Source organism: Nyctibius grandis, chromosome 8 (genome assembly GCF_013368605.1).
Source record: "Nyctibius grandis isolate bNycGra1 chromosome 8, bNycGra1.pri, whole genome shotgun sequence".
Classification (NCBI taxonomy): Eukaryota; Metazoa; Chordata; class Aves; order Nyctibiiformes; family Nyctibiidae; genus Nyctibius; species Nyctibius grandis.
Window position 1 is genome coordinate 16,758,933 of NC_090665.1, and position 13,135 is coordinate 16,772,067.

The following is a 13,135-nucleotide window of genomic DNA, read 5'->3' on the forward strand; positions in this document are numbered from 1 at the left end:
ACAACTCCACACTATTTTCATCACATAACCTATGCATCATTTATGCAAAGAATACATACACAAGGCAGCATAATTAAGATTGGATGAGAGACTGTAAATCTGCCATCTTTTGGTTTTGAGGTTAAAACCTTTATAGCTTAATTTATATCCATTTCCTACATACAGTTCCTAACTGTGCATTTCACAGTTTTATCCCGCAAAGACAGGGACTCTAATAGATGCTGATCAAGCAGCTTCCTGACTTCAAAAATGAAGTATTATTAATTTATGAAACAGTTTATTTGATTTGGTTCCCTGAACTGTAGGGGACTGCGCTTGGTGAAGAAGAAAGGTCACTCCCATTTCTGTGCTCCTAACAGATATTAATTTAGCTTAAGATTAATGTCAGTGCTAACACCTTTATTTATGGGTAACTACTTACTAGCCTTTTACTTTTCTGTTCCTTCTGCAGCCATTGATGGAAACCAGCCAGATATCTCTGGTTTAGTTCATGGGTGAATTCTCTCTAGCAACATCATTTACATTTGGTAAATACAGTTTAATTTAGACTGAGTGACTTGTTTGTAGTCTGTAATTTAGGGTGTGTTCTGGATAGCCAATGCCAGGGAGTGATTCTGCTGCTGTTCCCTATTCGGCAAAGGTGCAGGAGCCTGCCCGCACATGCGGTGTACAGGTGTGGGGGGCTTTCCCAGCAGCCTGTTCTCTGCCTCAATTTGCTCATCAGCCCCGAATTTTCCCTTTGCTGCACAGACCTGTAGATATTCTTGGGTGGTAATGCAGAACCTGCTGTCATATTAATTGGCCAGAAGTTTAAAACTACCTTTGGAAGAGGTTAAAAATCTGCAGCATCCACACGTAAAAGAATCCTTGGACATGTAAGCCAGGGTAACTAACAGCCTTTGTTGGTGGTTTTGCATGGTGGACAGCTCTTCAGTGGATATAAGGCCTGAAATACTTTCTTGTTTTTAAATAGTGGGTCTTCTCTAGACTTCAAAAATGTTGACAATCAGAGAGGAGCAGCAGGGAATGCATGTGTTCGTGGTGTGAGGATTACACAACCCTCTGTCATATACATTGACTTCCATATCTAGCAATTTTTATTAACATTACGTTTACCATCATGACTAAAATCAGCATACCTAGTGGTAGTGGTTAAACTTTTGGCTGCTAACGAGCATCCTGTTGGTCATGGAGTAAATAAATGTCTCCTTTTTAGCTTTCTTATTTCTCATTTCTGTCACCTCAAATCAGTTCAAAACACAACTGCAAATATTACCTCTGCTTTGACCGTGTTACGTTCTCTGTTTCCACAGCCCCCTTTTTGCGGACTGGGCTCCCTGCCCCAGTCCTTCACCAAGCCTTGCCTAGATGTGTCCTGCTCCTTCCTCCAGCCCCACTGGGAGATATGGGGCTGCCCTGCCTCAGGGCAGCAGGCCAGGCACTCCCACCTGCCTGCTGACACACAAGCACTCATATGAAACCTGGGCCTCTGAAAAACCCATGCACACCTCAGCCTCTGCTCTTTGTTGTCTTCCATTGCCTCTGTGCACACAGGAACGCTGTTGGCACCTCTTACTTACCAGCCGCCTTGCAGGCTGCCTCCAAAGATCTGGGATGTCCTAATAGCAGCTGCACCTCTCCCACACAAATCCTCCTGGAAATTTAGTAAGCATGGATCCAGGTTATTCTACTGCTTTCTTCATCCAGCACTGCGGAAAGGAGAGTATGGGTATTACATCTGCTGAATTGCAGCATCCACTTTCTGTTTAATCCTCAGAGCATCCTCTCTAATCCACAGCACTTTTTTAAAGCCTTGGGAGTGAGACTGCCCTTCTTTGTATTTTGCAAGAATAGGAATGTTAAGTGCTTAATAAATAAGTTAAAAATAAGATAATAGGTTTATGTTCTGCCTTACATGCTGCAGAATTTCTGTTTAGTTCCTCCAGACTTTCCTTCAGTTGGCTGTGCCTGAACACTTTACTACAGACTTACCTACTTCTTCTGCAAGGGGTGTATATGGGAAGAAGCACCTAAAGCAAGAAGAGGGGCAGGCTCTTGTTAAAACAATCCTTAAAAGATAAATTGTCATTCATTGACGTGATAATCTGTATGCCATCATCCAACAGCACTAACAATGTGGTTTTTGTAAACATTTTTTAAAATGTCAAGTTTTCTTGTGTTCAATAAGAATACTGACTTTTCATTTCTTTTCTCAGTCAAACAACTTTGGCCCAAATCCTACAAACACAGAAGTATTGAGTTCGTTACTGTGAGCTCTGCCACAGCCCTTTAAAGGGTATCTTTCACAGCCAGAGTGAAAAGGCTACTAAAACGGGTCAAGATTACCAGCTGGTAAACAAAACGAAGCACTTTAAGTTTACTTTAGAATTTAAATAAAGAAGAAGTTTTGCAGCAGCATTACTATTTTTCAAGCACTGGCGAAGCTGTGCACGGTTGCACAAATGGTGACACTGAGCTCATTCATGATGAGGACAAACCCCCGCACTGTGCCACCTGAGGACAGGGAGCAGGGCGCTGCGGGGGGCTGCGCGCTCCGGGGCCAGCCCGCGGACGGGCGGTCGCCGCGCGCTCCTTCAGCCCCTGCCTGCGTAAAGCACGCGGTGCCGGGGCTGCCCCCGGGGCCGCGGCTGTGGCACCGCCGCCCACCTCCCCCGGGAGACACCGGGGCGGGGCTGGGCACAGCGGGGGCAGGGCCCCCGGGGGAACGGGGAAGCCGGCAGCGCCCGCAGCTCCACAGCCGCGCAGCGCAGCGCCGCGCCCCACGGAGGGCGGGCGGGCGGCCCTGCCCGGCGCTGCCCTGCCCCGGGGGCGGAGGGCCGCGGAAGCCTTTGCCTCCTCCCCCGGCCGCGGCGCACACGAGAGGAGCAGGCAGCAGCCGGAGGAGCGGCTCCGCGGCCCCAGCCCTGCCCCAGCCGCCGCCGCCGCCGCCCGGAGATGCCGCCCGCCGCCCCGCGGCCGCTCCCGCTGCTGCTGCCGCTCCTGCTGCTGGCGGCGGCGCGCTCCGCGGCCCCTCCGCACAGGTACCGCGTGTCCCTCCGCGCCCGCGCAGCGCTGCGCCCCCCCTACACTCCTTCCTCCCTCCCTCCCTCCGCAGGAGCGGTGCCCACCGGGCAGCACCCGCGGCTGTTCTATAGCCCGTTACTGCATCCCGGGAGGGCACGGACAGGGCCTTTTCCCACGGAAACGGGCCACTGCGAGAGCAGCCCCATATAACACATTACGTAGCATCATATAACGTTATAATATGATATGATATGGTATGATATGATATATATGATATGCTACCCCAATATCTGAAGCTCAGCAGGGCGTTCGCTTGCCCTCCCGCCCTCAGCAGCCCCGCCGTGGCTCCGCGCAGGGGTTCCCCGGCGCTCCCGGGGCCGCCACCTCACCTTCCGAGCCCCGAACGGCCCCGCACCGGGGGCCGCAACACCGGGACGGACGGTTGGTTCAGCACCGGGCTGGAGTAGCGGGACTTGTGCGCGTGGTGGATTGTGTCCCTGTGGTACAGAAAACTTCCAAAGCGACTTACTTGATTAAAACGTCTAAATTCAAAGCACTTCAGGGTGGTATAGAAAGGAATTATAAGTTATTATTACTGTGTTATTTTAACTACTATTACATATACTATAAAAAGTCATTACTAATGACTTTTTAATAATTATTTTTCCATTATAATAGCAATTTGCAATGATGTATCACACCACCATGCCTTCCATCTTATGAATTAAAAAAGGAGGGAAGAATAACAGTCTGTGTAAACCCAGAATTAAGGTCCAAGTAGTTAATTTTCTGTACACCTAAGTTTGCATGTTAAATTGCACATTAATAGTGAAATAGTCAATTAATAGTGAAATTGTCAATAATGCAATTAATAGTGAAACAGTCAATTAATAGAGAAATGGCCAATAGTGAAATTATGTAAATAATGAAACATATGTTTAAAGTTAGCCATGTTTTTAAGTATTTAAGCTGTGTTTTTAAGACAGTCTGTGCCTCTTTACTGTTACACAAAGAATAAATGAAATACGTTTTAAAATTAAGCACTATTTTTCCTATTATTCTCAGGCCTACATTTACATGTGGAGGAGTTGTATCTGGAGAGTCAGGGTTTATCGGGAGTGAAGGATTTCCTGGAGTCTACCCTCCAAACAGCAAATGCACTTGGAAAATCACAGTAAGAAATTTTAATATCACAAAATCAGTGCTGAAGACAAGGAAAAGCTATTTGTTGTTAATGCCAGTGTTTTATATGGGATAACATATATACAATAATGAATTCAGTAACTCAGCAGGTCAACTATCTGAAGCTTTTTAGGGATGCTGTAATATGATAATAGTGGCTGAAAGAGAACTGACCTTGCCTAATGTCAGAAGCAAATTTTCATTGACTTCCATAGATACACCTCTAATTGTTTTAAATTAACCCACTTGAAAGCAAACATCTACCCTTCCAGTCACTGCAGAAAGCCATAGTTAGTTAGATCAAATGGATTAAAGCTTTGAGGTCTAGATAATGAAAAGCAAAATTCATTGGCAAGAAGACATAGAAAAAGTTTCAAACAAAACCAAAGAATTCAGGCAGGTTTGCTTGTAGTGTGCTAATAACCGTGTTCTGCCAGCCAGGACATCTGGAGCATGTCATACAGCAAGCTGACAAAGCAATAGGAAAGTGCTCTTACATTTACAAATGACCATGCAAAAGCATGTGGTACGATTGATATTTTGATGCTGAAATGAGACTGTAGGGCAGGAACATCGTATTCATGGACAGCAATGCCACTGAACAACTAGGACTACACACTCCAGTGCTGGATGTGTCCATGTCCACAGACTCACAGAAAGGGATTTGAATGAATGATTACTATTCCTCACATCTGCTCACATTAAGCTCTCCAAAATTGCCCATCAAATCTCCTCTCCATTTTTTAGGCACAGTTCACTAAGAACTCCTGTGACATTCAGGGCTTTACAGAAAAAAAAAAAAAGTATAAGAAAGCATAAAACCATAAATAAATTAGTCTGTGTGTTGACAGGATCACTAAAGACAACTTCAGTTCAAAGACTGCCTTACAGGCTAGGTGTTGGCAGGAGAATAGGATGTCACAGGATAATTGTCTCCTGCTACCATAGAGATGCTGATGCAGAGCAGGAGTCATTGATCTGTTTACAGTGTTTGGTTAAAACAACTCTTGTACCAAATGAGTGATGTCGTTTTAATCATTTCATCTAAAGGACACCGGTGAAGCTGCAACAGTTGCTTTCTGCACCTTTATTTGGCATTATTATTAGGGCCAGTTAGAGGTTACCTTTAAATCTGTGACTGACTTTATGCAGAAGAGTATGATGTGAAATACAGTGTATGCTGCTAAGAAACTTGCTTCTTGCTGTCGAGGGGCTGAGATTACAGCAATTAGCATGGCCCACCTTACAGTCTGAAGAGCGGATGCAAATTGCATTTGGAATCATACACACGTGCTTTAAATAAAAGGGAAAAAAGCCTCCAAAGTTAGTTTACCAGTATAACTCAGTATTAGATGTTCAAAAGTTCAAAATTGAATCTGGAAGGAAATAATAACTTTGATTATTACACCATAAAGTTTTTACCATTAAAAAATTTGGATTATAAATGGAGGCAGCACTGAAGATGCATTTACTGAAGCATCCCATGGATCTGCCCTTCATCATATATTGGGGGTAGAGGCAGAAGACCACAATTGCTTGTATTTAAGAAGTCCATACAGAGTGGTTTCATTACAGACTTAATGTGGCTGTTGCCAAGAAGATGGGAGCATCCAGGTTAGCCTGGACATTGTGAGAAGCGTTAACCACAAAGCTGTAGCAGAGCTGTGTCTGCACTCGGGCTTTATCGACCATGGGGGGAACTCGATGGCTTCTGGCATTTCATCATTATCCTGACTCCCACTTTTCTGCTGTGCTGCCATTTACTCCTGCTCTTCGACTGCTGCATACCTATTCTCTGTAGCTCGCCCAAAGCCGAGAAGGGCTGCACAACTGTAGTAGTCCAGGCTTTCTTGTGCCCCCATGTCTGTTAGACAAGATTGTTCACTAAGCCAAGCTCATTTTTTTTTCCCCATCAACTGTATAGAACACCCTGTCTTTTGGATGTGCAGGAAGGATGTAGGGAAGGCAAGGACTACAAAACTTGCAAGACTAAGCCTGAGGATTATTTACCAAACTGAGGGAACATGGTACACTCAAGGGTCTCGTTAGCCTGAATTTAAACAACAAAATCCTTTCACCAGATACTGCTGAGGCTCAGAATAGCTTGCAATAGCACTCAAGTAAGAAATCCAGTTACAATGCCATGAAGAAATATGCTGTAATTACTGTTAGGCTTCCTTGTTTAGCATCTGATCTTAGAAGGTGACTAAGACTTTTTGCTGGTCCGTTTTAGCCAAGGGCTGTGAACACCTTGCTGAAAACACTCTGCCTAAAGCAGGATCTGACAAGTCTGAGAGACTGGAAGAGACATTGGTTCACTTTGTGTCTGGGTCACGAGAAGCACGAAGCTGTTGTTTTCTCAACTACAGGATCTCATCGTCTACGGAAGAAATCCACAGAGAGGCAGAGTGTCAGCTCATTCATTCTTTAGAAGAAAATAGGTTTAGAAGATGTTACGGGTAATAAAGATAAAGAAATGTAGGATTCAGGTATCAGCTGAAATCTTTCCAACTGGTTTGCTAAACCTAGAAGAGTCTCTCTAACTCAATTATGGCTCTGTTATTTCAAGAGACTGGGACTTTTTCAGTTGGCTAAAGAAAACAGCTTCTCTATTCTAAGAGCTCTAAGAAGTGTTCAGCACATGCTTGTGGTTATATTACAACCTTGGCAGACTATCCAGCAGCTTTTAGCTGGCTTTGCTAAGAAGTCATTTGTACAGCTATTTCCTTTGCTATAATAATGTACATAGCTTTATCTAAAATATGTCATATACATTTACTTTTAATACTCTGTAATCCTTCTTGGCCATCACCTGACTTATGTCAGGTGTCACATAGTCCAAGAATCTGGACTGCTATCCTGTGTTTTTCTGGCAGACTCTGTAGTTCCCATAAAACTCTAACAACTTTATGTGCAACAATAATACTGAAGACTGACAGAGTTATGTAAGGTTATATTTTTATAGGTTCAGGAGCTGTTTCCAGCAGGTTTGCTGACAATAAGCAAGGTTTGAAAAATTTACTTATCAAGGGAGTTGGGAATCTGCCCTGGGGGAGTGAAATATTTTAAATCATTTTCTCTAGGTTTTGAGCATTGATTTTCCCATATCACTGTGAAATGCCCTTCCAGCAGACAACAGATCTTTATGCATGGTTGTACTGCCAGAAAAGAAAGAGCAGAACAGAATCTTGGGCCTTTGTCAGGGAGAGCAAGCTAATACGAATTTTTTTAAAAAATTGTTCCTTTGTATCTGGAGAGGATGAAGCTAGGGAACAAGTGACTAGGCAGGAACTGTGGTTCTTCCCAGGATGTAACTCCAAATAACTTTTGCATTCACTCTTAGTAGAGAGAAATAATATGTTTGGCTTGCAGATAGCTGATGTATTTTTCAAGTCTACCTAGGATTGCTATGGCAAAACATATAATCAGCATTTTGATATTAAACATATACCAAAATATATTAAGCCCATATACAATATAGGTTTAAAAATTAGGCAAAATATTTTCTCTGAAAGTTGGCATTTAAGGGTTTTTCCCCACCAAAAGATTGTTTTCAAAACAAATAATCTAAACCGAGTAATTTTGAAAAGTATGACAGTTTGGGAATCCTCCCCAGAAACTGAGTGGCACAATGATGAAGAGTGCTTTGTCTTTGGTCAGAATAAGAACAGAAAAACAGCTTAACTACTTTAAATGTAAATGAACTTGGATTAATATTATATGAAATACCTGTAATGAATGGTAACCAAAACAAATCTAGCGACCTTATTTTGTGGTGGGTTGTATATATAAAATAATCATGCCCTTTTGAAGAGGTTAATAATCTACATGGATGATTTTAGGGAATTATGCTCTAGAAAAACTCCCCCTAAAAATTCAGGGAGTGCTATTTTCCTTTAGCTTCCAATAGGGGTAAGGCATCCTTCACATCAGTTTAGCATAATTTCTGATGCTAAAGAAGTTCGTAGAGTTAAAATAAGAAGGGAAGCACAGGGCAAGTATGGGTCAGTCACTCTCAGTGTGACAAGGAGAGGCAGAAGCTAAAGTGCCTCTGTCGTTGAAAGATACCAGCTGGATGGATAAAACAAAAAAATAAGGCACACCCTGCCGGGGCAGCATCACATATTCTTCCTTTGACTCCTACCTTTTTTTTTTTTTTTTCCTCTTAAGAGCTGCAATTCCTTCCAATTCTTCCTCTGAGGTATCCCATCATCTTACTGCATCAGGCTCGGATGTGGCTCAAAGTAAACAATACTGAATCATGCTGGCCTTTGCTTTCTCCCCTGTGTTTCTCATGAAGCAACATTTTAAGTATCCTAGGATAAACACTGGCAGATTTTAGCACATTAGTTTTCAAGATTTAAAAAAGGGAAATGGTAGAAATGAAATAAAAGTATTGTTTTGCAAAGACGCCTGTATTTAGGGTGGGATTCCTTGGGAGTAGCTACAAACTGGAGCAGATGCTGCCAGAATGTGGAACCACCAGCCTCTGCACTCTTGAATGTCATCTGGTCAGATCACAAACTTTTAACTGATTTAACATGCTGGAACAAATTTTTTATTTTTCCGAATAATGACAAATATTATTTTAATAAGCAATTACATTATTTTATAAATTAATGGCAGTAAGTAGTGACTGTGATTAAGGACCCCAGTTCACACATTTCTGTAAATGACTTATCTTCTCAAATTCAGCTAAATGTGAGCAAGGATTATTCTGACAACTAAAATCTGGAGTAGGCTCCTTGTTAAACATTCATGACTATATGGCTGAGTTTTTCCTACATGTTTTCTTACAAACCGTCATGAAACAAAACTTAGAAATTCAGTACATCTATGGGGAACAGTCCTGACCAAGATCAAGTAGACTGAACTAATAGAAGCTAGAGAGATTAAAAACTATAATGAAATATAATTAGACAATGCAATGTAGTATAGTATAACTTAGTGGTGGAGAGAGGAGAAGGAAGCATACAACACTGCACAGAATTACTTACACCGCGAAACAGAAAACCCAAGACTCGAGTGAATGGTTGGCTGGCAGTTCAGAGTTTGGCTGCTTTGCCAGCATGCTCTCTTGAGCATGGGTCAGTCCCATGTCCTGGTTCCCCGTGCCCCACTTGGGGCAGCATGAGAGAGTGGAGTACCCTGGTGTAGGACTGAGTGCCGTGAGGCTGGTGGGAGCAGAGCAGCACTGGTTCAATGTGCTCGTGGAACAAAGCTGTCAGTGAGCACCCATGAGCATTACTGAGGGATAACCACTTGGCTAAATCTGAATGCGCTTCTACAAGGACAGCAAAAAAGACCTTTTCTTACCCCAGAGCCAGCCACCTCTCACATTTCAGCTTCCTTCTTCAGACTCTGGGAGGGAGTAGGTGTCTTCAAAGAAGTAATTCAAGCTGAGAAAGTAGGGAAAAATCTCATAAGCACTGACAAAACTAATTAATCTAATATGATAGAGCAACTTCTGCTCAACTTTCAGAAACAGTAGAAGGAAAAGGAGAAAATTCTTATAGATGGGTAAGTTGTAGCAAAGCTGCAAGACACTGCAGCACGAAATCTTGATCTTAACTGTAGGCATAACAGCTCAGCCTGTTTTAAAACATGATAACCTTTAAAGGTCACCTCATTTGGATCCTGTTGTACCAGTTGTACAAACTTAGGAATGATGAGTATTCCATCCCAAATGTATGTAAAATAGAACAGAAGCATATGTTATTTTACATACATACTTCTGGAAAAAAAAGGCTGCTTTAATTTAACTGCCTAAATCTGACTTTATCTGACTGACTTTACAGCCAGCATTTTTGAACTGATTTGTCCGGTCACATAGAGTTTGTAATATAACCATAAATAACATTCAGGTCTTCTGACAGGAATACCAAATTCCTTTTAGCTTTCTTTGTGTTAAAATGACCATGCCTTAATGCTTCTTAGTGATTCAGACCAGAAGACAAGTGAATGCAGTAATAGATTTAGTTATGAGCGCAGTGATTCAAGGAGACACATTGCTTTCACAGAATATCTTACAGTATGACCATGTGTCTGTATGGACCTTATGCTGACTAAATATACATGTGGGTTATTTTCTGATACCAGCTATAGGGCTTGCTCACTTCAGTAGTGTGAGTTTTAAACCTAACATCTGGCTTTAAAGTTTTCTAAAACACAGTCATTGTGCTTTGGAATTTCTGGGTAAGATGAGATGAGTTTTGTGGTTTTGATGTAGTAGTAGTAGTAGTGATGTACGTCAGCACAGGGGAATTGAATGCATTTTTGAGAGAACTTTGAATTTAAAGGAAAATACTCTGAAACCAGCAACAGGAGCTGCAGTGGGGCTGGTCAGCCAGTGTGTACGTGGGCCCAGGGCAGTTGAATCACAGAATCACAGAATGTTAGGGATTGGAAGGGACCTCGAAAGATCATCTAGTCCAATCCCCCTGCCGGGGCAGGATTGCCTAGACCATATCACACAGGAACGCGTCCAGGCGGGTTTTGAATGTCTCCAGAGAAGGAGACTCCACAACCTCTCTGGGCAGCCTGTTCCAGTGTTCAGTCACCCTTACAGTAGTTTTTCCTCAAATTTAAGTGGAACCTCCTGTGCTCCAGCTTGCACCCATTGCCCCTTGTCCTGTCAAGGGATGTCACTGAGAAGAGCCTGGCTCCATCCTCTTGACACTTGCCCTTTACATATTTATAAACATTAATGAGGTCACCCCTCAGTCTCCTCTTCTCCAAGCTAAAGAGACCCAGCTCCCTCAGCCTCCCCTCATAAGGGAGATGTTCCACTCCCTTAATCATCTTCGTGGCTCTGTGCTGGACTCTCTCTAGCAGTTCCCTGTCCTTCTTGAACTGAGGGGCCCAGAACTGGACACAATACTCCAGATGCGGCCTCCCCAGGGCAGAGTAGAGGGGGAGGAGAACCTCTCTCGACCTGCTGACCACACCCCTTCTAATACACCCCAGGATGCCATTGGCCTTCTTGGCCACAAGGGCACACTGCTGGCTCATGGTCATCCTGTTGTCCACTAGGACCCCCAGGTCCCTTTCCCCTACGCTGGTCTCCAACAGCTCTGTCCCCAACTTGTACTGGTACATGGGGTTGTTCTTGCCCAGATGCAGGACTCTACACTTGCCCTTGTTATATTTCATTAAATTTCTCCCCGCCCAACTCTCCAGCCTGTCCAGGTCTCTCTGAATGGCTGCGCAGCCTTCCGGTGCGTCAGCCACTCCTCCCAGTTTTGTGTCATCAGCGAACTTGCTGACAGCGCACTCTAATCCCTCATCCAAGTCATTAATGAATATATTGAATAGAACTGGTCCCAGAACCGACCCTTGCGGAAGTCCGCTAGACACAGACCTCCAACTGGACTCTGTCCCGCTGACCACTACTCTCTGGCTTCTTTCCTTCAGCCAGTTCACAATCCACCTCACTACCCGATCATCCAGACCACACTTCCCCAGTTTAGCTGCGAGGATGCTGTGGGAGACCGTGTCAAACGCTTTACTGAAATCGAGATAGACCACATCCACAGCTTTACCATCATCTATCCACCGGGTAACATCCTCATAAAAGGCTATCAAGTTGGTTGAGCATGACTTCCCGTTGGTGAAGCCATGCTGAGTGCCCCTAATGATCCCCCTATCCTTGATGTGCCTAGAGACAGCACCAAGAACAAGTTGCTCCATCACCTTTCCGGGGATGGAGGTGAGGCTGACCGGTCTATAGTTACCCGGGTCCTCCTTCCTGCCCTTTTTGAAGACTGGAGTGACATTCGCTTTCCTCCAGTCCTCAGGCACCTCTCCCATTGCCCACGACTTAGTAAAGATGATGGAGAGTGGCCTAGCGATGACTTCCGCCAGCTCCCTCAGCACCCGCGGGTGCATCCCATCAGGGCCCATGGATTTATGGACGTCCAGGTTGCTTAATTGGTCCCTGACCCAGCCCTCATCAACCAAGACAGATTCCTCCTCTATCCTGACTTCTTCTGAGGCCTCAGGGGTCCAGGGCTCCTCAGGACAGCCTCCAACAGTATACACAGAGGCAAAGAAGGCATTCAGTAACTCCAGCTTCTTTTTATCCTCTGTCTCCAGGACCCCCACCTCATTCATCAGTGGGCCTACATTGCCTCTAGTGTTGGCTTTACCTGCAATGTATTTGAAGAAGCCCTTTCTGTTGTCCTTGACCTCTCTTGCAAGGTTTAATTCCAAGGAGGCCTTAGCTTTCCTAGTTGCCTCCCTACATCCTCTGACAACAGACTTATATTCCTCCCAAGTGGCCAGCCCCTCCTTCCACGATCTGTACACCCTCTTCTTCCACTTGAGTTTGCCCAGCAGTTCCCTGTTCAACCATGCAGGTCTCCTGGTACCCTTCCTTGACTTCCTACCTGTTGGGATGCTCTGATCTTGAGCTCGGAAGAAGCAGTCCTTGAATGCTAACCAACTATCTTGGGCCCCCTTACCTTCTAGTAGCCTGTCCCATGGGATTTCCCCTAGCAATTGCTTGAAAAGGCCAAAGTTGGCCCTCCTGAAGTTCAGGGTTGCGATTCTGCTAGCTATTCTGTTCCTGCCACATGAGATCCTGAACTCTACCATCTCATGGTCACTACAACCAAGGCTGCCCTCAACCTTCACCTCTTCAACCAGACCCTCCTTGTTAGTGAGGATCAGATCCAGCAGCGCTCCTCTCCTAGTTGGCTCATCCACCATTTGCATCAGAAAGTTATCATCAACGCACTGGAGGAACCTCCTGGACTGGGGATGGCTGGCTGAGTAGGCCTCCCAGCAAATATCAGGGTAGTTGAAATCCCCCGCAACAACCAGGCCCTGTAATTGCGAGACTGCTCTCAGCTGCCTGTAGAAGGCCTCATCACCGTCCTCATCCTGATCCGGTGGCCTGTAATAGACACCCACAACAGTATCACCCCTG

At 44.5% G+C, this 13,135-nt stretch overlaps 1 protein-coding gene across 1 annotated transcript in view; it reads left to right on the top strand.

Moving 5' to 3' along the window:
- The first annotated feature begins 2,837 nt into the window (after positions 1 to 2,837).
- PCOLCE2 (procollagen C-endopeptidase enhancer 2) overlaps positions 2,838 to 13,135 on the top strand; it is a 29,967-nt gene continuing 19,669 nt past the window's right edge. Inside the window, exons 1-2 of the mRNA XM_068406584.1 lie at positions 2,838 to 3,041; positions 4,090 to 4,198. Coding sequence (XP_068262685.1) covers positions 2,956 to 3,041; positions 4,090 to 4,198 — 195 coding nt within the window. The 5' untranslated portion in view covers positions 2,838 to 2,955. The remainder of the gene's footprint in view (positions 3,042 to 4,089; positions 4,199 to 13,135) is intronic.